The sequence below is a fragment of the Chelonia mydas genome, chromosome 11, assembly GCF_015237465.2.
Source record: "Chelonia mydas isolate rCheMyd1 chromosome 11, rCheMyd1.pri.v2, whole genome shotgun sequence".
Taxonomy (NCBI): domain Eukaryota; kingdom Metazoa; phylum Chordata; order Testudines; family Cheloniidae; genus Chelonia; species Chelonia mydas.
Genome location: NC_051251.2, coordinates 27,994,426 through 28,020,717, shown reverse-complemented (window position 1 = coordinate 28,020,717; position 26,292 = coordinate 27,994,426). Strand labels below are relative to the sequence as shown.

At 39.9% G+C, this 26,292-nt stretch overlaps 1 protein-coding gene across 2 annotated transcripts in view; it reads left to right on the top strand.

The window, feature by feature from the left end:
• The first annotated feature begins 10,381 nt into the window (after positions 1–10,381).
• Positions 10,382–26,292, top strand: part of STAM2 (signal transducing adaptor molecule 2) — a 33,566-nt gene continuing 17,655 nt past the window's right edge. The window contains exons 1-4 of one of the 2 annotated variants that reach the window (XM_037912066.2): positions 10,382–10,655; positions 16,872–16,956; positions 19,322–19,397; positions 19,657–19,752. In XM_037912066.2, coding sequence (XP_037767994.1) covers positions 10,616–10,655; positions 16,872–16,956; positions 19,322–19,397; positions 19,657–19,752 — 297 coding nt within the window. In that variant the 5' untranslated portion in view covers positions 10,382–10,615. The remainder of the gene's footprint in view (positions 10,656–16,871; positions 16,957–19,321; positions 19,398–19,656; positions 19,753–26,292) is intronic. The other variant, XM_037912065.2, reaches the window with a different exon arrangement.

The window sequence follows — 26,292 nt, the reverse complement described above, 5'->3', positions numbered from 1 at the left end:
AGGATCATGCCCTCTTAGATGTCTCCACTAGTATTTGAAATTAGTTACTAAACAAATACTGCGGTAAAACAGTTTTACTACAGTTAATATTCAGCAATCATAACTTTCGTCTAAGAATCTCAAAGTGCTGTACAAACATTAAGTCTCATGGCACCCACACAAGGTCTGTATTGTTACCCAACCTGTGCACAGGCAGATATGGGAGGAATTTTCCAACATGTGCGATGACTGTAAAGGGTAAAGTGATGTTGATAACATCTGCTCAAAATAGCAGCAAATGCAGCTCAGAGCAGTAGCCACACTTTGATACAATGTGTCTGTGGTAACCAGGACATGGAGTGCTCCCTATCATGGGGGAACACCCTATAATCCAGTTATGAGTGTTTGAAATGCATGGCTGCCTCCTCTAGCCAATGAAGAGAGAAGAGCAAAATACCCTAGCAACTCCACTAGACACCTCACTATGTAGAACTAATGGTGAGAAGGACCTTAGAAAACCTTTGCACAGATATTAGCAGTGACAGGCTGTGCAATACCCGAGATATGATCTCAGGAGCAGAAACAATGTCACAGACACAATAGAGCAAGTTTTCAGTGTTAGGGAATGGGCTGCATGAATTTAACACAGAGAATCCTTTCATCCTACACACCTCTTCCCACAATTTACTCCCCTGTCACATAGACCTCACAATGGCTAGAGGTATTATGGCTCCACCCAACCAACTATGGGTGGACAGAGAATTCAGCAAAGGACACAAGAAGAACAGATTGGAAATATGAGATGTTACTGCAAGATTGGGTGGGTTTATGAAGTCATCTTGCAAATCTCCACAGTTTGAGACACCCTGGAACAAATGACATGGCATCACATAGAACTGCACAGATTATAGAACACTTCAGGAATCTTGGAAGCAAACTGAAGAAGAGGAAGTCAAAGTGATCTTTTCAGAGATCATTCTGGTCCCATGCATGAAAAAAAGGAGAAGGCAGAAAATATTGGAGGTGACCTATTGATGTGACTGGAGTGGAGCTGAAGTTTTTGGCTTTGTGGAACATTAGGCCACGTTCCAGGTGGCGAGGGGCCCAAAGAGGCTGGCCGTCATTTTACAAGTGTGTGTGTGTGTGGGGGGGGGTAATTACTCTGTTGGAGACCAGCTGGAACATCCAGGAGGACTTTTAAGGTAGCAATGAAAGAGGAAGATGCTAATAAGGCAAATGCAGTTCAAACTCAAACGTAGCATGTTGCAAAGAAATTGAATTGGTGTGGCAACTGAGAAGAAAATAATGTTTTCAACTACTTCTGTACCATTGCTAGAGTCTGAATAACAAGCAAGAGGAATTGGCAGTTCTCATTGATGAGAAGAATTGATTTGACTGGCATTAAGGAAACCTGGTGGGACAGTTTTGTATGATTGGAATGTTAAAATCACTGGTCATAACCTACTTAGAAAGGATAGAGTGAGGAAAAGGGGCAGGGTGGAGGTGGATGTCGTGGTACACTACACAAAGATGTCATTACCTGTTTTAGAGTTATTGATAACTTGGAACCACAGAATAATTAGATACCTTTTGTATTAGAAAATTAATGTACCCAACAGGAGGTAACCCTAATTTGGACCTTATTAAGATAGATAAAGATGAATTAATCCCTAGACCTGAAGTTGGTTGGTGTCCAGGGACCAGTGATCATGACCCAGTTACATTCAATGTGGGCAAACAGAAGATAGTTCCTACCAGTAACATATATATACTTGGTGCTTCAAAAGTGCTAATTTCCCAAAGCTGAGAAAAATTCTGAGTGAAATTGAGTAGGAGGAAAAATTTAGACAGAAAAATGTGAATGAAAACTGGGAGTTATTTAAGATGAATTCACTGGATGGCCAAAAAAGCCATGATTCCACAATCAAGAAAGAGGTCAGCTTTGGCTAAAAGCCCCTCCTGCTTTAGTGGAAAAGTGAAGGCAGCAATTAGAAATCAAAAAGCAATATTTAATAAATGGAGGGGGAGGAGAAATAGGTGGCAGTCACTATAAATTAGAAGTTATGAAGTATAGAAAGGTGATAAGGGAAGCTAAAGACAGGGAAAAAATTCATGTCTGCTAGGGCTAAGGACAACTAGAAGGCATTTTAAAGTATATTAGGAACAAAAGAAAGCCTAGCAACTGCATAGGCCCCTTGCTAGATGGAGATGGCAAAATTGTTAAAGATGCAGAAAAGGCAGAAGTGTTCAATGAATATTTCTGGTTCGTATTTGGAAAGAAGTAGGATGATGTGTTTAACAGGGTGATCTGCTCCTTTGGGACCAGCCAGTCCTATTCTGAGGCTTCAGTAATTTCCAGAACCAATTACTCAGTGTACAAGTGAAACAATGATTGAGCTAAATTCCTTACCTATACAAGCTCATGCTTGGCATAGGTAGGTGGACAAGGAAGAGGGAAGGCAAACGTTGGTCTAAGCCACCTTTATTCCACCACTGATCCTGGGGGCAGCAAGATCCAAACTAAGCCCAGGCCCCAAGTAAAGAGCCCAACCTAACACCTCCAGAAGAGTCCTTAGGAAGGGATATGGTAGAGGGAGGCGAGAGGAAATATAGTGCAAAGCTGCCATCCAAAGACCCCCTGCACTGGGGAAATCCTCAGCTCCCTTATTACAGAAGTTTTAAGTCCCCTGTGCACCTCTGGAATAGTACAAAGAGTACTCAAGGAAGGATCCAGTCTAATGTTTCTAAATGCTAGCCCTGCAAATTCAACCCACGCCCTGAAAGTCAAGCTCGGTTCTTACTTTCTGATACATCTCTGCCAATAGTACAGATTCTACAGACCAAATTCAGCACTCATGATTAAGGTTAAAATTTTGTCACAGTTATTTTTAGTAAAAGTCACGGACAGGTCACAGGCAGTAAACAAGAATTCATGGAAGCCCAATTCCCACAGCAAGGGGAAGGAGCCACAGCCCCTCAGTGTGGGCCTGAAGCCCAATCCACACTGCCAGGGGCTGACAGCCCAAAGTCCACCGCCTGCCCTGGGGTGGAGGGAGACTGACAGCTGGGGTGCTGCAGCGCAGGAGGGTTGAAAGCGTAAGTCCTGCCACCCGGGGCGGAGGGGGGGGGGGAGCTGATAGCCCAAGCCCCACCACCTGCGGCTCATCCAATGGCAGGGTGTTGACAGCCGAACCCCTGAAGTAGCAGCGGTTACAAAAAAATCACAGAATCTGTGACCTCTGTAGTGGACTTGTAGCCCACTCATGAATGCCTGTAAATCCCTAACAGCTTCAAATGGAATGTTATGTCAACCAGGTTTGGTGAGGATAGCCACACATTAAGTATGTCTATGTTGCATTCACTTCAGTGGCCTAGGTGCCCCATATATCAGAATGTGGAAAGAATATGCAATGTGAAGGATGGAGGGAATAGGGGAGGAGAGATGTCATTATGAAATGCCTGCATTTCAGCCTTGTTTGAACAGAAGCATCTGGAAAAGGCATGTGTTGAGGTAGAAATGTCCTTTTAGTTAAAACACTTTCCCCCCCCCCCTTCCAGACACTTCAAGCATATGGGATGAGCAGCTACCACACATCTCTGTCATGCATGCAATTATCCAAAGAGAGACAATGTCTGCACTGAAACTGAGAAACTACCCCTTCTGCTATAATACTCACATCTGCCATTTGGCACTCATGAGAAGAGTGAGATTTGTAGATCATACAAAATGTACATGAATGTTCTATTTTGCCACAGTTTTTAAAACTTTAATAATATTTTATGAAAAACTTGATTGAAAAAGCTAATTAGCCATATTTCCTTTATGATCATAATAATTAGAGAAGGGTTAAGGCAAGCAGTTTTGCATAAAATTTGGATTACATTAGGAGTACCAAATAACAGTCCCCCTTTAGATCCACAGAAAGACTTGTTATATTTTCAAAAAGAATATTTAATATTTTAAATACATCTTAGAATCAAATAAAAGCTTGTAAAGGAAATTTGTTTGGGAAACTGATGGTGCAAAAGAAAAGAGATATTGTATCTGCATTCATCAATCTCACAAACAAATTTTCTTTACAAGCTTTTATTTGATTCTAAGATGTATATAAAATATAAATATTGTTGATTTGGATTTTTATAGGTAATGAACAAGAAACTAAAGAAAATGGTTAGGTTATTTCTTTGTTAAAGATTTATTGTGAAGAGGGGAAGGGATAAACTAAATTATATGTAGTATTATGTGCTTTGCATAGTTAAACCCAGTAACTAAAGGGTTAATTATCTCAATAGATTCTACTACTAATTTACTTTTCCTTCTGCCTAAATATCTCAAAGCATTATATACATTAATAATGCACATGAGCTAAACTATCTATGTGAGATACTGTATTACTATTTGTTGAAAGAGCTTGGGAACAGAAAAAGTATTCATACAGTTATAAGCATTGTTATAGGTTGCACTTATGTTTAGTCTGCGCAGCATCCGTAAAAAAACAAAACAAAACAACCCAACCAAACTCAGCTGACTCCTTAAATGGTTAGATTGCTGTATTGATTTCTATCACTTTTTGTGCTACCTTCTAGTTTGTTAAAGAAATGCACACGTGCTTTGTAATTCTCCAGTACACAACACGTCTTTCCTCAACAAAGAGGATAGCTAACTGGCCTCATGTCAACCTCTTCATAACAGTCATCCAAAATAATCCTTCAAAAAGCTCACCTATCTAGGAAGAAGCAGAGAAAGTTGACCTAACTTGTTCACAATATGGTTTCAATTAATCTTGTATAGGGAATTCACAAGATATTATAAGGGTATGCACAGTAAAAATCCATAGCTGGATAAATAGATCTATATCCCCTTCAACACAGAAGCTCCTCAAGTAAATTACAACAGCTATAAATGCAAAAGTGTCAAAGTTGATTTTATGGGGCCGCTTCCTGAGTGTTTCAACTGAAGAACAAGAGTCAATGAAAACGTAATAATAATAAATCAAGTTTTGTAAGGAGTAAAGACTTCTCTGTACACCTTCTTTAAATCAATGTCATACTACAGATAAATACACAATACATAAAGACCACAAAATAGTCTATCTTATGTACTTTCTTCATGTAATAGCATGAACTATTGGTACAGGTTTGTTAAAATGTTCACCAGAGTACAGTAAAAGCATTAAAGAGGTATCTTAAATATCACATAGTAAGAATTTTTTTCTATTGTTACAGATGAAGCAGTAATAAAACTGAGAGATTAGAGAAAATTGTTTACGTTCTACATTTCAAAGCACTTTGTGTGGAATAATTTTCACAGTTTCTCCGATTTAATCAGTTTCTCCTTTTATATGCATCTTACACAACAGTGGAGAAAAAACAGAAAAAACATGATTGCACAGCAACAAAATGGCAAAGAAATGGAAGGACAGGTGCAGTAGTACCTGAAATCCAGCCAATTTTAAAATTGAGTTAGAAATCATTTTGAGTTGCTAGTGTCCCTTTAGGTATTATGAAAACTCCTTAGGAACAGTTACTGAATTGGTCTAAAAGCAAACATATTGCAAAATCAGTTTTCCCTCACAATGTTTGTTATAAGAAGATCTAAAGGACTTGAAATAAAATATTATAAGAATATAAACTGCTACAAAGATGATGGAGAGGAAGGATGGTTCAAGTAGTTAAGATGCTGACTGGGGCCACATGAGGCACAGGTCTCGATTCCCTGCTCCACCACAGACATCCTGTGACTTTGACAAGTCACTCAGGGCCAGATTTTTAACTCCTATTGCGAATTAGGTTTCTAGACACTTTGAAAATCCCACTAGGTACCTCTCTGCATCTTTAGATGTCTAAATGTCTGTAAAAATCTGCCCCGAATCTCTCTGGCCCAGACCCTCAATGGTATTTAGGTATCTAACTCCCATTGATTTCCAAAGGAATGAGGTGCACATCTGTAAAATGAGGATAAGCATGTTTCCCTCCTTTACAGGAGTGTTATGAGGATAAATAAATTATATTATGAGTTGGTAAAGTAATGAGGTGTGTGTGGGGGTACATAAGTACCTAAACCAGCAGTTTAACATTATTATAGAAGTTAGAATTGAAACCTCTCCCTCCACAAAAACAGAATTTAGCTTCACAATGGGTATCCAGATTCTTCCCAACTAAAGGTTGCAACAGGCCAGGAACCCAAGAACTAAATTTATTTTGCACAAAATTGAGCAGATTATAGCCACCCTCATCATTAATAATGCACGTTCAATTGCTATGACAAATCTTAAATGTACTTCCCCAGCTTGATTAGATCAAACTGGAGCACTGTACACTAGGATCTGTGATGGATGCATGACATCTTCTTAAAGAGGATGGTGGCCACAAGACGCATTATAAAACTCCAGGAGCTGGACAACAAACTACTTGTATGTGCAACTGCTGTAATTTAATGCACCAGAAGTAATATTTGGGGTGGTGGGATTGAGGTAAATAATAGAGGGACATCGTGTAGCTCACGTCTTTTATCTAAGCTACATAATTACTTATTCTTTTATCTAAGCTACATAATTACTAACCTGAAGAAATGCAAAAGAAAAAGTGACATCAGTTTCTCATAATTTTTATCTTTAAAGCAGTGAAGCCTATTTGTGCCATTTTTATTCCATCTGATTCATTTTGATAGTGATATATTTTCAAACTCTTTAGTAAATCCAGGGCTAACAGAAAGGAGCTCCATTTTGCCGTAAAAATTAGTGTATTTGACAAAAAGAAAAGGAGTACTTGTGGCACCTTAGAGACTAACAAATTTATTTGAGCATAAGCTTTCGTGAGCTACACCTCACTTCATTACATTTCCAAAGTCAGCATAATGCTCTTAACTAAGATCCTAATAGTGAAGCAATATTGCCATCTGCAGGTCACTTCTAACTATTAAAACATTTTTAAGAAAATTGTTTACTTTCTGAACAACTTACTGAATAAATACAACTACTGAAGTTGTCTGGCTACAAGTCACTCTGTTCTCTTTTTACTGAAACTTTATAATCAATAATGATGTATATGCTGTACACTTTGACACACACCAAATCATTTTATACCCTTCAAATTGATGTTTTCTGTCATATGGAATATTCAAATATTCACTTCCTTCTCTTTTGAGGAAACATTAAATGTACATTGAATATTTTGTTTTTAACTGTAAAATTCCTTACAAAAATAATTTACTGTTCACAAAAGATCCTGTAATTCTACCATACATACCGAAATGCTTAGAAAAAAAAAAGTGGCTCATGAAAATTTCATATTAGTGGGATGAACAACAATTCACTCACCCTGAAAACATTTTTAAGAATCTTGTTCTGAAAATATTCAAAATATTTCTAGGTCTGGTTTATGAATATTGCCACCTTAAAATCTCACTGTTGTCTTATCTGACTTTTTCCTTTTATGAGAGGAACGTGCTGTTATTAATGAGGGAACGTCAGAATGATTAATATGGTAACATTACAGCCTACTACTCTGAAATGTGACTGTAAAGTAGACCTTCTTGCTTAATGGATCTGTTCCTTGTATATATTCAGTCATATCTACTGATTTTAGTGACAATAATTAGTTCTTGCTATTTTGTAGTGATCTTACCACTGCAGAACCAACAGAATTATAGGAGAATGAGCTAGATTTTAAACAGGCCCTTGCATCAACAGAATTGCTAATGAAGTACCATTTTCTGTTGGTGATATATACGGCAAAAATAATCCTGAATGACTCCAGATACCGGGCTGAGTTTGGAGATCTGGCAGTCAGAAAGTTTTGACTTGTAAATTGAACAGATTTCATTGGGAAATCATTGGGACATAATAAATAATAAACCATTTTTACAAATTCACCTTTCTAAGCAGAAGCACTTTTTAACAGAATATAGGGTCACACTTTAAATAATGAATAAGACTTTAATACATGGTGAGTCACTGGATATAGATTGCTTGAGTCCAACAGGTCAATGCCTTGCTTATACCCATCTAATGCACACTGCTCATGTGGGTAACAACTAATAATCATTTATTAACTATTTATAAATGTACCTTTTATATGGTGTACTCTAAACAAACAGATGGAGGTTCTGACTTATTATGCAAAGAAAACAGTCAAATGATTATAACAAAGTGCTTGCAAAGTAAGCAAGCTGAAAATTCTGTGTGGTAAATTCTCTCAGGTCATTATCTCAAATGTTACAAGTAACCAGTGTAGTGATCTGAGACGGAAGGGTGATGGCAGAGTGGTCTCGGGTGGCACGGCAGGGTGAGGGCTAGGATCACCAGACAGCAAATGTGAAAAATCAGGACGGGGGTGGGGGGTAATAGGTGCCTATATAACAAGGGTGGCCAACCTGTGGCTCTGGAGCCACATGCAGCTCTTCAGAAGTTAATATGAGGCTCCTTGTATAGGCACCAACTGTGGAGCTGGAGTTACAGACACAACTTTCCAATGTACTGGGGGGTGCTCACTGCTCAACCCCTGGCTCTGCCACAGGTCCTGCCCCCACTCCAACCCTTCCTACCCCCACCCCTGAGCCTGCTGTGCCCTCACTCCTTCCCATCCCCCCCAGAGCCTCCTGCATGCCACGAAACAGCTGATCGGGAGGTGCGGGGAGGCCCTGTGGGCCTGCCGGTGGGTGGAGGTGGGGGGGAAGGTGGAGGGCGGAGCTGATGAGGGGCTGCTGATGTATTACTGTGGCTCTTTGGCAATGTACGTTGGTATATTCTGGCTCCTTCTCAGGCTCAGGTTGGCCATCCCTGCTATATAAGAAATAGACCCAAAAATCGGGACTGTTCCTATAAAATTAGGACATCTGGTCACCCTAGTGATGGCAGAGTGGTCTTGGGTGGCATGGCAGGGTGAGGGCTCAGCGGTGTCAGGTGGCACGGCAGGGTGAGGGCTCAGTGGTCTCGGGGGGCATGGCAGGGCAAGGGCAAGGCAGTCTCGGGAGGCAAGGCAGGGCGAGGGCAGGACGGTCTCAGGGGGCACGGCAGGGAGAGGGCAGGGCGGTGATGGGGCACGGCAGGGTGAGGGCAGGGCAGTGTCAGTGGACGTAGCAGGGCGGTCTCGGGGGGCACGGCAGGGCGAGGGCTTGGCGGTCTCGGGGGGCACGGCAGGGCGAGGGCAGGGCGGTCTCAGGGGGGCACGGCAGGGCAAGGGTAGGATGGTGTTGGGTGGCACGGCAGGGCGAGGGCGGTCTCAGGGGGCACGGCAGGGTGAGGGCAGGGCAAGAGCAGGGCGGTGTCTGGGGGCACGGCTGGGTGAGGGCGGGGCGGTGTCAGGGAGCACGGCAGGGTGAGGGCAGGGCGAGAGCACGGCAGTGTCGCAGGGCACGGCAGGGTGAGGGCAGGCAAGAGCAGGGCGGTGTCTCGGTGTCTGGGGGCACGGCTGGGTGAGGGCAGAGCGGTGTCAGGGAGCACGGCAGGGTGAGGGCAGGGCGAGAGCAGGGCAGTGTCGCAGGGCACGGCAGGGTGAGGGCAGGGCGAGAGCAGGGCAGTGTCTGGGGGCATGGCAGGGCGAGGGCGGTGGCAGGGAGCACGGCAGGGTGAGGGCAGGGCGGGAGCAGGGCAGCCTCAGGGGGCACAGCAGGGTGAGGGCAGGGCGGTATCTAGGGCCATGGCAGGGCGAGGGCGGGGCGGTGTCAGGGAGCACGGCAGGGCGAGGGCAGGGCATTGTCGGGGGGCACGGCAGGGTGACAGTGGAACTGGTAGTGGGTTTTTTTAGGTAACTTGAAAAGTGCATTTTACGCTAGGCCTTGGTTTCACTGTGGCCCGAGGACGCCAGGGACACTCACTGGTGATTGGTTTAGACGGGGGCCATGTTCCCTCCCTCTGCCCCAGAGAAATTCGGCCTCACCATGCCACCTGCTGGCAGGGTGTCACCACTCACTGCCCCTAGCCCTTGGGAGTCCACAGCCGGTGCCTTCACCCTGTTTTCCCCTGGCCTCTGGGGCTCAAGACCCTCCCCCCACCTAGCAGCTCCCCTTTAGCGCCTCACCCCAGCCCCCCACTGCCTGACCCAGGCCCCGCCCCCTCCAGCACAAGGTGGGGGGAGATAGCTCAGTGGTTTGCGCACTGGTCTGCTAAACCTAGGGGTGTGAGTTCAACCCTTGAGGGGGCCATTTAGGGATCTTGGGCAAAAACTGGGGCTCGGTCCTGCTTTGAGCAGGGGGCTGGACGAGGTGACCTCCTGAGGCCCCTTCCAACCCTGGTATTCTATGATTCTATGCCACGTGCCCCACCCTGTAGCCTCTCGCCCCGCCCCCTCGCTGTCAGGCGGGGACGCTCTCACTCCGCAGCCCCTGGTAGGCCCCTCCCTCTGTGAGGCCCCCGCCCGCGAGCCTGAGGTGGCTCTCTCAGTGCCTGACCCCGCAGTCCCATTCCTAGGGACGCCCCAGACCCGGCAGAAGCAGCTACGCGGTGGCGGTAGCGCCCTCTGCCGCCAGGTCTTTTGTCTCTCTTCGACGCTCGCTGTTCTGGTTCAGGCGCAAGGGCGAGCGGCGGGTCCTGTGTGGCGGTGGGCGGAGCAGGAAGCGGTCGCGGGGAGGGGGCACGTCGGGCGCTGCTGCGACTCACCGGAGAGGGGCCTGGCTCGCCAGGGGGAGGCCGCTGAGATGCCGCTGTTCGCCCCCAACCCTTTCGAGCAGGATGTGGGTGGGTGAGCGGGAGTCCGGCCGCTGCGGGGGGAGGGGCAGTGTCCGGGGGGGCGGCGGCGGCAGTCTGTCCCTGAGCGGCGGGCTGGGGTCCGGCCCTGGGGGGTGCGCTGGGGAAATGGGGCCGGGCCGGGCCGTTTTCTTGGTGGGGGTTGGGAATGGGGTGGGTGTGTCGGGGGGGGGGGGTGACTCTGAATCCGGGCGCTGCTGCACCGCTGAGAGCTGAGCGCTGTGGCGTAGTCCGGTGCCGCGGCCGGCGGTGTTCGAACCACAGCAGAGACCAGGAGCCATAGTCCCCAAGAACTGCCCCGAGCCGCCCCCTTTCGCCCCCCACGCACCGGGTACCGATAGGTTCCAGAGGAGATAGCAAACGTATTGCTTCCGTCGATTCGTGCGTGTCCGACCCTTGGCCTGCCGTCCTGTGGGTCCAGAGTTATTGGATCTTAGAAGTTTAACATCGTTAAACTAAGTTGCAGAATTTAAGAAAAAACATGATGTATTTTTCTGACTAAGCTCAGTGAATAACTGGAGTGTGTGTTAGTCTATAAGGCTTGTGATAATCATTGCTTGAAAATTTTTAGCTAATATGCTACCTTCTTTTTGACAACAAGACTCAAAATGGCATGTTATGTTCATGTACATCTGATTTATATATCCAAGCTGTAGGAAGATGTCTAATGTACAACCAACAGTTTAAGAAAAGGTTCCATGACAAGACTGTAATTGGGACACTTTTTTCTTCAGAAAACTTAATGCCATTGCAGACTTTTACAGATAAGATCTGTAGACTATATTGCAAACCACATGCAATGTTTTAGCATGCATATAGGAACAGTTACTGATTTTATATGGTTTTTTTCCTGTAGTGCTTTTACTCTAAGAATAAATGTATTTGACTTTGTGATCACTGGTAACTGTTATGACTATTGTAGCTCCTAGAGAGAGGTTAACCACAGGTGCTGGGCCCCAGTCAGACTTTCTGGGGAAATCACAGTGAGGTGCAGAGGGGCTACAAGCCTAAACCCCTAGTCTGGAGGGCGAACGATACTTATGCACCAGTTATGGCTGGGAACCTGAAACCTTAAGTGGGAGCCCTTGAGGACAATGAGGCGGGGGCTCAAAGGTGCAGTTAGCCCTGAAAGTGTGACACAGATCACTAGCAATCTGATATGAAAGCCACAGGAGCTGCTACATATGCAAGTTTGAATGGAGTTAAGTGGTGCATTTGTTTGGCATTTCCATCTCTAAAGAGCTGGGATGAAATCTGGACTCCACTGAAGTATATTGGGCAGATTTTGACCCTGGTTTTAGTATCGGCTAGTAAAATGTCTGGTGGAAATGAATTTGGTGGCATCAAATTAATCCTTAGCTGACTTCTGTCCATGTTACAAAATCATTAAATGCAGTCCTGTTTAGATGGAGCTATTGAGGGTAGATCTACGCAGGGATAAAAAGTCTGCAGCTGGCCTGTGTCAGCTGATTCTGGCTCAGAGGGCTCATGTTTCCCAGCTGAAAAATTGCTGTGCAGATGTTTGGGCTTGGGCTGAAGGCAGAGCTCTGGGACTCTACAAGGGGAGGAGGGTGTCCCAGAGTTCAGGCTGCAGCCTGATCCCAAATGTCTACACAGCCATTTTTAGTCCTGTGAGCCCGGGCCAGGCAGTATGATCCATCCCTCACTTTACTGAGCATTAAATTTTTACTGTAAACTAATTAGAGGTATATGTAATAGGAAAAAAAAAATGAAAAAGTTTACCAATTCAGTATAAAATCCCATTAACATTTAAATTTGTTTTATGTTGGCATTTTAAATAAAGTTCAGCATTCTTGTTTTTTGGTCAGTTGTGGAATACTCTACACTGTGATATTTTAATGAAAACTGCTGCATATGCTCTTATTCTACTATTTAAGCTAGTAGAGTGGAAGAAATGCTAACCAATTTTAAAGACTTGTTTTGTTAACTTCAAAGTGTGCATGCTAAAAGCATTCCCTTCATTCTCCTTTCCTACAAAACCTATTATGAGTTGTTGATTTTGACATATGATTGAGGTGAAGGTATAAACATGCCAAACCAGCTATGCATGAATTCAGTTCATTCTGTTGGAAAGGTCTGTTTGCCTGCACCAATGGGGACACTTTTAAATAGTTCTCTGTGGTGTATTTGCATGAGTCAAGGTTTGCAGGACTGGGGACCTCAACTTAACTTTTGTCTAGAATACTGGGGAAAAGTGAAGAGCTTGGAATTGCCAAATGGATTAATATTTAAATGTACCATTCTTTAAACACGATCCAGCTACTATGTACGTGTTCTGTTGTTAAACAAGGACATAAAAGTGGTGGCTTTACAAATAATAGGGCTGAATCCTGCAGTTCCTTTTCTTGCAAAACACTGGTTGATGGATGTGTGAATCTTGCCAGAATAAGGATTTGGCCCTTCAGGGCCCTTTTTAATAATAGATTAGGATGTCAAAAATACTAAAATACCTGCATGTGTATTTTACAACAGCATATTACTGCTTTTGTGTTTTATGGCTGTAACCCATATCTATGACTAACTTCCTTTTTAATCCGTTTTTTTTGGGGGGTGTCCTTTATACTTGTGAAATTTGGATTTTTTTGCTTTTGTTTCTTGGAATACTTTTGAAAAACATACTTACACAGAATTTTACTTTCCCATGAGTATTCCATTTTTCCTTCCATAGTTCTTAACTTTAGATATGTTTTTGTGAAAGCAGGTTCTCTTTCTTAAAGCAACAGGAGCAGATAAATAAACTCTTATCTATGGAAGGCTTAATCATTTAATATCAGAATTGGTGTGGAAATAATTGGTGTCAGAGGATTAAGGTGATGAATAACAAACTTCAGGAACATGTGAATGTTTTAAAGATCATGTTTTCATGTATACGTTGAAAGTAAAAGACATGCAGTTTGAAGAATTATTCTTAAATATACTATATGAAGTGTCAATTGCTCTTTAAGAATAAAGTATTCAAAGCTTTGGAGACGTGAGCTGAAAGTACTGTATGGTGAAATAGCTAGTGAAGTAGAAGGAAGTTCTGTTTTGATTAAACGGGTTTTTAAATCCATGATTAAGTATTCAGCAGGGGTGGCGCGTGTGTATAACGTAAAGTAACAACGATCAGTAAAAGCGGCAAAGAGTCCTGGTGGCGCCTGATAGACTAACAGACGTATTGGAGCATAAGCTTTCGTGGATGAATACCCACTTCGTCGGATGCATGTAGTGGAAATTTCCAGAGGCAGGTATAAATATGCAAGCAAGAATCAGGCTAGGGATAACGAGGTTAGTTCAAGCAGGGAGGATGAGGCCCTCTTCTAGCAGTTGAGCTGTGAACACCAAGGGAAACGATCAGTAAATCCCACTTCAACATTGGATAAATTTGTCATCATTCATTTTCTTGAAAAAGTACAACTAACCCTAATTAATTAAATCTGACAAAAAATAGATTGCCAGTGAGCACCAGGAAAAAAATAGAGCTCACCTGATAAAATGTATTTGAGAGCTTTTTAAAACGTATATCAAAATAAAATTACATCTCATGAAGTGAGAAAAATTGTAAATTTTCTCACAAGAATTTGTTTTGATGTCACAAAAATTTGCTTGTTAGTTCTCAGCTGTTCTTCAAGTTTTTAATAAAAAAAAATGCAATGTGATATGTAGAAGACTTCTCCTCCTCCAGTTGTATTTCATTCTCTTGAGAAACAGCAGCAAAATAAAGTTATAAAATTAGCCATTAGCAAAACTTTAAACTGTCTGATTGTTCTTTCTGAAAATATATTAATCGTACAATGGTAATATTTATTTACCATTTGTGAAAAAGACTCAGCAGTTAGGTCAAAGCTAATACATTGAAGAGCCTCTTCTTTAAATGTTATCAGTGCTGCACTAACTTTAAGTAAACAAAATAGTTGTAGGATATATGCTTCTAGTTACTCTTCCTAAGTGTTTGTATTTCATGATCCAAAAGAGTCAGGGACCAGTCTGGAATATAGACTGTTTTATTAGTCCTAAATTTAAAATAAAAAAAGTTTGAAATCTTTCACTTATTTAGATATATGAAATACAAAAAAATGCCATCATTTAAAATTTCATTGTATTGGGGAGCAAATTCACTCTCTGGCATTCATTGTCTTGTACAAACAATTTCTCATTGTATACAAGAACTCTATCTAATTTTATGTACTAGATAAATGCACAAGTGCTTAATCTCTGGAGACCTAGAATATAGCCCTTCGATCACAGTGAAGATGAATTTGTTGGTATTAGGCTCTAATCTGCATTACAAAACCACTGCATAATTTGTCATGACTGGTAGTCTCAGCTCAAGGGAAGTCAGGACTGGAATAATAAATGTCCTGAAAGTCTGAAATGTGGTTCTTTGGCAGTGCCATAGGCCTAGCCCCATTGCATTAAATTTAGCTCTCAGTGAATGTTGTTTAGTTCTTTACTTTCATGAGTATTCAGTGCTCTCAAATCATAGTGCCAAAATAGCCAAGGAATGAATGTAAAAATTCACAGGCTCAGTTATGTAAATTTTTGAATACTCATTGATTTCCTTCAGAGTTCAAGCAATTGCAGTTTCCAGTTTTATGTAAAGACCTCTCCAGGTGTTTTCTTAGGAGTTGGATATTTCTTAGACTCCAGCCCAGCTTTCCCAGAATAGCAAGTCGAGGTTGTAGTGGCGGTACTGTGGCCAACACCTCAGATTCATATGCCTCCTCCTAGGTTCATCTGTGTGTCAATATAAGAAGATTTCCAGGGTCACTGTTTGTGGTTGCTGCTGCCCTGGCTGCTGTCTGGAGTCCACTCCCTAATTTTTAATCATTCTAACCCAGAAAGTGGTTGCAACTGTCTCTCAAACTATTGAGCAGTGAAGCTTGCTATCAGAGAAATAACATAATTACAGGCATCAATTAATGCTGTAATGGTATTGCAGTCAGCAACCCATGCGGTTTCAGAATAGTTGCCATTACAGAGCACCAATACAGTACAGTATTAGAGACTTCAAGGGATTTGGTGGTTTATCTTATTACAACCTGGTACCACAAAGGTTATGATACTGCCAGGCCCGCTTGTGAAGCATATTTGATGGAACCCAAAGCATGAATCTGATTGCTTTAGCTTTTCTATATTGAATGGAATTAGAATGCTTGTTTTTAAACTGTAACCGTGTAAAAATAAATCTTAACCCTACACAAAAACTCTTTAACTTGTTACTTGAAAATTATTTGTGTCATTGCTGAATATATTGTTTGTGTGATTAAAATGACATGGTTCGACTTGTGAGTACATTACTAAATGACATTAGGCCTCAGAGGGAGGTGGAGAGGGTGAAACACAATAAAAGGTAGATGTGCAGAAACACTTTGGATGGATCATGGGTTTTGTACAAAGAGCAGTTTGTGTTTATCGCTATGTCTTTTCCTCTTACCAATTCCTGACATTGGTGAACTGTCACTGAAAGTCTCATGGAAGTATGTGTTTTAAGAAGGCATTTGAATAAGGGAGAGGCTAGTTTATGAAAACAGTTTAAAAAAAAATGAAAAGGTGATTCTTAACGACCTTTGTTACACATTTCATTAATGTACAAACTTAACAACCTTGGGGAAAATCTAAATATGAAGGACTGACTTCAACATGCAATAGCTAAACAAATTATGTAGTATAGTATATAGTTCAATGTTTAATGCTGTAAATTATTAAATACTATTTTTCACCTTTTGATTCCAATGCATGCTAATCATACTTATTCGTCTTGCTTCATAATATAAAGTGTCTTGTGTGTATCACAGGGGTTCTCAAACTAGGGGCCAGGACCCCTCGGGATTGCAAGGTTATTACATGGGGGGTCACGAGCGGTCAGCCTCCACCCCAAATCCTGCTTTGCCTCCAGCATTTTACAATGGTGTTAAATTAAATACACTTTTTAATATATTTATTGGGAGGGGGTCGCATTCAGAGGCTTGCTGTGTGAAAGGGGTCACCATTACAATAGTCTGAGAACTACTGGTATATCATAAAATACTACCTATAAATGCAAACAGGGATTTAAAATTGTTTTAGAAATTAATAAATGTTAGCATTGGTTTAGAAAAGACATTACTCTTTTAATTATTTATATATAAAATAGTTGTTCTGTCATATTCTGAAAGCAGCTAGTTCACCAAATTATAAAGCTAAATTCCATCTTTTTCTTCATAGAAAAAGCCACAAATGAATACAATACCAGTGAGGACTGGGGTCTTATTATGGATATATGTGACAAAGTTGGAAGTACTCCTAATGGGTAAGATGTGTTTCAGCTTCACAATGTCTTACTCCACACTCACTTAAAAAAACCCCAACACACTGTACACCACCGTTAGAGGAGTGGAGCTTCCTAAAATGTGTATCTGAGTCAGCTATGCAGAAAGTAATATGATCAATAAACACTTTCGTAAACAGTACTAACAGTGACCATGGTTGGCTTTAAAGTGCTCCGAGAAGAAGTTTTGAACCTGATTGAAGTTTCTTCCAACAAGATTTCCAGCGGAGTAATTGGTGTACGTTTGACTCATTCCAATTTTTATGCAGTATTGCACAGTAAACCGAGTTACTCGTGATAAATAATGTAGCATGAAATTTCTGAAGCATCCAGGCCAGGAGGAGAAAGTAAAGCTAAATTCATTGCAGAAACTTGTCTAACTTGAAAAGTTACCTCTGATGAAAAGTTAGTGTATATGTGTTACAGGGAAGTGTAAGATGGATGGAGGTCAACATGGAAAAGTGGGGTCAATATCAAAATGGAGTTTAATACTTTTAAACACAAGCAGTAATTCAACCGTCCTATAATAGTCAAATGTGACTGCTGATCTTTGCCTCTAGATTGGCTGACTTTTATCAGTCAAAGGTAACTCGTTTTATAATGTAGTTATCTTTGCATTTGTCTAATTATCAACATAGAAATCTCATCTGTCTGAAGTCTTTTTTTTACCTACTGTTAAAAATAATGCTTAAATTTAAGATTACTGAACTAAAAAATGACAAGAAAACACATTATTTTTCTCTGTATATGTGACACCACATACCGGTCAGAGTCTCTTGTTTGTGTGGGCTGTTAAATAATGAAATTTTAGTTATAAACAAAAATTAAGAGGGTTGGACTAGATGTAACCGCTGAAAGCAAGTAAACTATCTTATGGGGCGGAGGGGTGATTTTTCTGTTACCTCCCCTAGGATATAGGGGTGCAACCTCTAACTTGATAAAGGCTCTTCTGTCTTAATGATCTCCCACAACCAGACAAATGTTTTGGGCTTCTTAGCCTTTGAGAAAAACAAGTCAACTTTTTTTCCTTAACACTTCTAATATCCATCCTTGTACATTCCAAATGATTTTTGTACAGCTGTTGGGGTAGAATGATTTAAATCTCTTTTGTTAAAAAAACACCACTGTTTTTAATCAGGTTGAAGCTGTTTAAAAACTGACTTTAGCTTGTTGTAGATTTTAATCTACAATTACAATAGCACTAATTCTAAAGTGTGTATGATATGGGTTTTTTAATGCCACTACGGATGACATATCTTATTTGAAGTTTACAAAACTGCTATAGGCAAAAACAAAATACTGAAAATCAAGGCCCTGATACAGGAAACACTTAAACAGGTATGCAATTTATTGAATTACTCTTAAAAGTAACTTCAACAGATGACCTAGGCTTAAAGTCAAGCATGTGCCCAAGTGTGTGCAACTTTGGGGCTATAATTGTATTTTAACTCTTCTCACTCAGTGGTATAAAATCTTTGTCATTTTTAAAACAAAACTGCTTCAGTGTTGGTAATGAAAAGTTGTTTAGACTTTCAGTACACTAACAAAGTTATTGTGGTCTCTATCTACCACAGGTCCAGTTTTTCAAAAATAGATTAAAGTGAGACTTCTCACCCCACTGATTTCAAACTGCAAACCTGATTGAGAAATATAGCCTGATAGGTTCAAAAAGTTGAAATGTTTCTGTTGAAATTCCGTATATCAAAGGTGGTGTTTGTTTACAAATGTAGTATGGGCTCCTTTCTTATAAATTTTATATTTGTGGTGTTTTCATTGTACGAACATTAATGAAGTTCTGGACTTACTTTTTCAGCATAGATGAGCATTTTAACTGTGAAACTTCTCCGTTGAAAAAAAAATCCATAAAACATGAAATCTTTCCAACACTTAAGAAATTTAAAAAAAAAAGTACAAAACAGCTGCTTCAGCAGGTTGACTCTAAAATAGGTACAAAGAGCAAATAAGATTTAAATTTTAAAAAATCATTGTTTTTATCCACCTAGATCTGTGATTTTTTTTTTCCCCCAATATCTAGACAAAACACACTTTTTAAAACATGGCAATTGCTTCTTCGTATAGAGGGTCTTCTTCCTTGTTGTCTATTTCAGGTCCATCTTCTTCAGGTGGTTCTCTCTCCAGCCATGGGTGGTAATTCCCAAGCTGGTACTGTTATGGAAAACTGGAGTTTTGGGTTGGCTAAATTGCTGGCATTTAAAACTTGTATCATACATTTCATTGGCTGACTTAACTTCCCTGGACGCTAACAACATGGTGACATTTTAATTTGTAATTCACAGTGACTGAACTATACTATACTATCACTGATATTGTCTTAATTCTCTTCTAGAGCAAAAGATTGCCTTAAAGCCATAATGAAAAGAGTAAGTCATAAGGTCCCACATGTTGCTTTGCAAGCACTAACGGTAAGTAGACTATACATTATTTTGTGGAACTTTACATCTGTATCTTTATGTACTCAAGCAACCATTACAGCCAAACTCTGTCCATGAATACACATATTTAATTCTAGATGGAGTTGGTGGGAGTTGGCATGCTTATCTAAAGATGGAATTTAGTCCATATTACTCACTTTTTTTTTTTTAAAAACAAACACTCGTGTTTTGAACAAATCACTACCATTGCTGTCTTCAACGTTTTTTGCAATTTTATTTCTGTTGTCAGCTGCTAGGAGCCTGTGTGTCAAACTGTGGAAAGATTTTTCACTTAGAAATATGTTCCCGTGATTTTGCAAGTGAAGTACGTGGTATAATAAATAAGGTAATGTATTATAACTTACTAAATATACTTAATATAATAAGAATGGATGTAATTCTTGACACGGCTTTGCTCTCTCAGTATATTTGTGATAAAGCTTAGTTTATATGCTATAAATAACATTTTCCAATTCTGATGCGTTTGAAAATACAACTGATGTCTTACTCACCACTGAAATCTGTGAATGCTTGAATTTGTGGGGGGGAAACGCTAAGGAAGTGACTCTTGCAGATATCAAAGGTTGTGACTTAAATAATTTGCAGCTAGTTACTATGGGAATCTTAAGAAAAAATTATGGAATGTTGCTAAACTTGGTTCACTTGGTAATGTTGAGGTCTCCCCTACTTGAAGAAACTATCTTTTGCTTGAGTGGGAATAAATTCATAGGGAAAAATACTAACCTAAAAATGTTTAAGCTTACTTTGAGAAGTAGAAAGCTGTCATTAGATTTTCTCAGTCTCAAATGGCACATACAATGCTAACAAAAAAGAAACAGGAAAGGGAGATGTAAGCCTATATGGCAAAGTTCAAGAGACTATTCAAGTCAAACAGATTTCCATATTTTGAAGGATTTCTAACTCCAGTGAAGCCATTCAGCAGAAGCTCAAATTATAGCAGGCAGTAGGTAAGAGAGAAACTGTAAGGACTAAAAATGGATTTGAAAGAGCAAATAGCTAAATATTTTAAAACAAGAAATCAGGGTGGATTTGATTTAAATCAAATTGATTTAATCATAATTTAAATCACTAGTCAGAAAGATTCGATTCAATCATGGATTTCTACATAAAAATGCATTCTTGTGGTGGTTATAACCTAAATACATATTCTTCACAATTCAAAGATAAATGTAGGTTTCATTTTTAGAAGGTACACACTATACATTTTTAAAGTGATTTATTTTGAAAACTTTTCAGATTAGCTTTACAGCTATATCAGAAAATGATGATTGTTTGGGTTATTTCATTTACCAAAGATAATTGAAGCAGATAGTTCACCTCCCAATGACTTCATAAATGTCTTCAGTTCAACAGGTTAATCATTAATATTTGGAGGATTTTCTTGCCATGCTGTATTAGGAGGAGAACATCACCAGACAGACATTTAAATTGTTTTATTTAACTAAAACAACAACGTTATGTATTCTGGATTTTTTTCTTCAATAGCAAACACATAATATTTTAACAAAACAAGCATATGAATTTTTGAATTTAGTTAAACATTCAAGTTTTTAAAAAATCAGGTTTGTTTTTAACTAAAATAGTTAAATGAAATATTTTTTTTTAAAAAAACCCAAAATTAAATTGACTATGTCAGCCATGTCAACACGAGAAACTTAATATTGGCTTCTGCAGCTAACCTTCATTTTCCTGTTTGTTCATAATCTGGAAAAGAAAAACAAGTTTTCCTGTTTTATCAGGTCCCAAACGATTTCTCAATTTGGAATGAATTAGTCCAAAGGAAGAAAATATTCTTTCTACACCGGAGAAGAAGCTACTGCTGTTAAAAGTGAGATTATCACTTCAACAGTCTCTGAATCCAAGTGCTTAAGTGACTTCCACCAGTTCACTGGTGTGGCTTTCTTTAAAACATCATTCGCAAACATATTTCTTGAATGGTTCACCCTTAGCTCTGAAGTTTATTATAGTTTGCATTATAGAGGGATGATTGTTGGATGTCCATGGCATAGCCAACTCCTCTTCTTCAGCAGTTAAGGTTTGACCCTGGTACCGAGTATTGAGAATATATGCAAGAGAATGAGCTGGAGATAGTACTTGTCCCATTCGTTTTTTTTTTTTTTTAATGCTTGTAATTTAACTCTGTCATTGCATATTTCTCTCTTTAAGATCTCACTCAGCTCCTCCCAAATTTCAACAGCGTCAGCAATAAAACACCTGTTTCCGTGCATTTTGTTCAAGGCTACAGAAATAGGCTTCAGGATACTCAGCATGCGTTCAGCTTTTCTCTTAAGCCCAATGTTGAGAACTTTGGCTGTGACAGTGCCATCTATTTTTTCATGATTTTGTTCACAAATTGTCATCAGATTAGGCCATTTCTTGATATAGTGCTCAAAACAGTCCACTACTGAGTTCCATCGCACGTCTTGTGGGAGAGTTAGCTTGGTTCCTCCCACTTTTTTCAGAGCGGCTGCTGCAAAGTGGTTGTTACAGAAGTATTTTGCAGTTTCAACAATATTATTTCTGGAACACTGAAGTCTTTGGATAGGAGTTGCATCAAATGATCACTGCAACCGTATGTTATTAGCTTGGGACTCTCTTGTAAATAATTTCTTCTCATCTTGGATACAGTTGTAGCATTGTCTGTGCCCAAGCCGTGTACTAGGCATTTGAATTTTCTTTCACAGTTTGTTATAACTTTTACTGCTACTTCTTGCAAGTATTCTGCTGTGTGTGTATTTCCTGATGTATCAATTGTTTCTGTAAAGAAGACATTTCCATCTTCTGTTGTCACACAGGCACGTACAACAGGATCATTGTGGACATTGCTCCACCCATCAAGACTCAGGTTAACAATTTCACCCTCTAGACCTTTTTGCACACTGCTCAATTTCTCTTTCATACACTTTATCCAGCAATTTGCCTGGAACGTCTGCTCTGTTGGGTGGACTGTATCCTTGTCTTAATGACTGAACCATGTTAATGATGTATGGGTTCTCAATCATACGGAAAGGAGAGTTTGTTGCATAAACAAACCAGGCAGTTTTTTCATCAATTACCTCTTTTTGTAATCTGCTGGTTCTTACCACAAACTTATCTATGGTTGTTTCTGGATGATGGAGATTTTTTTTCTTTTTGCTACAGGTGATATACTGTGGCTGTGTGACAAACATGATGTGACTGAAACACTGTCCTTGGCAGATAACTCTGAAACTATAGAAAATGATGGTGATCTTGAAGGTGGATAGTCTTCATAATCCTGTATGTTGAGGATGGATTCTCCTGAACAAAATAAGTCAATGCAGTTATTTAATTATTATTACCAAACTGCTCATTTAGTATTACTCATTGCATTCACTGACTCTCAGTACTGCTTTAAAGGTGAAATTGTAAAAAGGAAGATCTGCCTATTTCAGCTATTTATTTTTTATCACAACTGCATCTAAAATGATAGTACAATAGAGTAACAACTATATATTTTTGCTCAAACATGAGAATTCAAGAATAGTCCAGAAGGAAGACCGGCAGTCTTTAAGGAAGAAGTATTAAATAAAAACGTTTACCAACCTGAAGATCCTGCATGTTCAGACATGTTCCTTTCATCATCTTCAAGGCAGCTTCCTCCTGAGAAGGAACACTTCTCATGATGATGTTTCATTCGGGCAACCAGGCCTTGCATTTCTTTGTTGCACTGTTTGCATTTTGCACGCATATCTGTCTTACCCAGAGGTAGAGGAACTTCATTAAAATATTCCCAAACTGGGTCTCTTTTACAGGCTGCTGCCATTATAGGGTTTTCCCTTCTAGTGAGAGAATGGTATGGTAGATCTCAAATCAATGAAGGCTACTCTCAGAAAGACCTCAAGACTTCTGGAATATGCTACTCAAACAGTTTCACTTTTGTTTCTACTGCCTGTCCCTCCCTTCTCACATTTATCTCCAGACCTCTTATACTTGTCCAGATCTATTCTGCTCCCAACAATCTTCTATTCATTGAGCTTTTTGAAACTTTGCACTTTTTAGAGAGAGGGAAGGGGTTGACTCTGTGTACACAAATTTGCAGAGGGACAATAGGGTTGAGGTGTGTTGTTCTCACCTCTATATATTATTTAAAAACATTTTTGCTGTTAACAAGAATGTTATCTCTGGAGACACAAATCCACAGTTTGAGAACTGCAAAACTAAGCGTCTCTGATGGTATCTTCTAGACTGAGCACTGAGTCCCATTGGGTAGATAGAAAAATTAACCTAAATGATCTATACAGAAGCCCCTGGAACCCTATAAGATCCATGAACTATTGGAACACATTTACAAAACTTTTCTTAAACATTACATGATTATATTGTGTCATACTATAGATTTAGAATTTCTAATCCCTATTCCATGATGGTATCTTTTGAGCTATAATGTATCTTACTTAAAACTATCTTTAGATTGGATTTTTTTGATAAAATGCTTTTTGAGGAAAAAACCTATTTAAATTTTAAAAAAATCCCCCTTTCTTTTTTTTTAAATAAATAAAAAAAAAATCCTATTTTTATCCACCCTGCAAGAAATTCTAATATGTCAGAATCAAGAAGTCTGGTAAAATAATTGGTGGATCACCAGGCGTTAAAAGGAGTAATTACGAAAGCTAAGGATTTTGCTGAGGAGCTAAATGACTCAGTCTTCACCAAATGGGCTGTTGGAAAGTTTCCTAACCCCAGATCTGCTCAGTATTTTTTTTTAAATGTGAGGGACTATCAGAAATTGAGGCGTTAGAAGAGATACTGGAACAAATTGATAATTTAAAAAGCAGTAAGTAATAGGGCCCAGATTGTACCTCCATGAGTTCTGAAGAAGCCCAAGAATGAAATGACTGAGCTGCTAACAACAGTATGCAATCTTATTAAAAAAGAGCAGCGGAAACAGAGGATTGGAGGATAGCAAATGTTTAACCCCTATTTAAAAAAGGCTCTGTGGGTGACCTGAGATATTAAATACTAGAGTGCCATATATCTGTACCTGGTAAACTGGTTGACATGACAATTAAAAATAGAATAATAAAACACCTGGAGGATTATAATATCATAGGACCTAATCAGCATGGTTCCTGCAAAGGGAAATTGTCTCTCATTAATTTGGTAGAATTCTTTCATAGTTCATAATTATGGGGCGAGGGGTTGAGAGAACATCATTGAAAATGACTAGGGACATGGGAAAACTCTATTGTGAAAAGAGATTGGGATTGTTCTTTTTAGAAGGGAGACACATAAGGACATAAGTATATAAAATAATGAATGGCATAGAGAAGGGAGGTTGGGATATTCTGTTCATCCTGTCTCATAACATGAGAACAAAGGGACAGTCAATAAAATTACTTTTTACACAGCATGATTAGACTGAAATTATGCCACAGGTTATTGCAGTGAGGCCAAAAATTTAGCAAGACCAAAAAGGAGTTTGGAAATTTATATGGGTAACAAGAATATCCAGAATTTTTAGTGCTAACAATTTGTTGAAGGGGATGTTAAACTTTATGCTTCAGAATTTAAGCCGACCTCAGTTGGGGATTAGGGGAACAGGAGGGCAGATTATCTCACATCTGCTCTCCCCCCACCCCGTCCCCCCCAGTTAATCTGACACATGTTGTACTGGACACTGCTGGAGACAGAATACTGGATTAGATGGATCCAGTTTGGCAATTCCTGTGTTTGCTGCCCTTAATCAGGAAGAGGTATTAGTTATGAGGCATAAAAGAGAAAAGTTTTATGGTGAATTATGCAATGGGAGGTCTTCAGCCCATCACTACCAACTCTTTGACCTTTTTCTTTTATTTTTGGATTTCATTTTCATTTCTTGCTCCCCAGGATGCTTTGGGGAAAGAGAGAGAGTAACTTCAAACCACCATCAGATTCCATCATCACCCATCATCTGGATGTTTAGTGCAGACTGGTCTTCCATATCATATTAGAATGACCTCTGCTGTTTCTTCCTTCTGACAAAATTTCTGATGGTTTACCCTTTAGGAAGGAACAAAAGGAGGAATAAGTATCGAAGTCTGCACTCTCCTCTTCCCCAACCCATCCACTTGTTGCCGAGATAATCTGTCCTTCATATTCTGTTAAGACAGCACTTGTAGTTGAGAAATGTTCCCTCTAATCCTATTGAAGAACTGGGTCTACCTAGGGATGTTGTTCACCATGTGATTGGGAAAGTCCCCATTCTCTTCCACTGTCTTTTCATCCCTTTGGAAGAAAAGGTCGTAAGAATGAAAAAGAGCATCAGAAGACTTGCACCTTTTCCTGGCAAATGGTAGTCTTCTTCCCTAAGAAAACTATCCTAGGGCTGCTTTTCACTGGAAATATGCTCATGCTGGTTATTGAATATCTTAAAGAGGTTTCTTTGGAGTAACAAGTGACTTCATTACAGCAGATAAACTCAGTCTTAATCCTCAAACATTTATGTTTTAATCTTGTGGTAAGATTGTTATTAAGCTATATTTATAATGTATTCTGGAGCATTCTCTTTAGTAGTGTTGTAGGGGAGAGAGATACTATCTGATGATGACTTGCTTTTTGCACGTGGCTTGGAAACTCAGGTCCAGGTCCTTGGCTGGTGTAAATTGGCATAGCTTCATTATGGGTAATGGAACTATGCTGATTTACAGCATCTGAGGATCTTGGCTGTCTTGTGAGAGAGGCTGAAGGGCTTTAGAACTGGTCCCCTTATTATGTGAAGATTCTTTAAGAATAGAACCATTGGAACACTGTTAGATAAAGTGAATAATTTTTCCAAGATTAAAGCAAATTCCTTTAACTAATCTGAGGTTTTTGGCATGTTAGACATACCCTCAATTACACCCGCGGCTGGCCTGTGCCAGCTGAC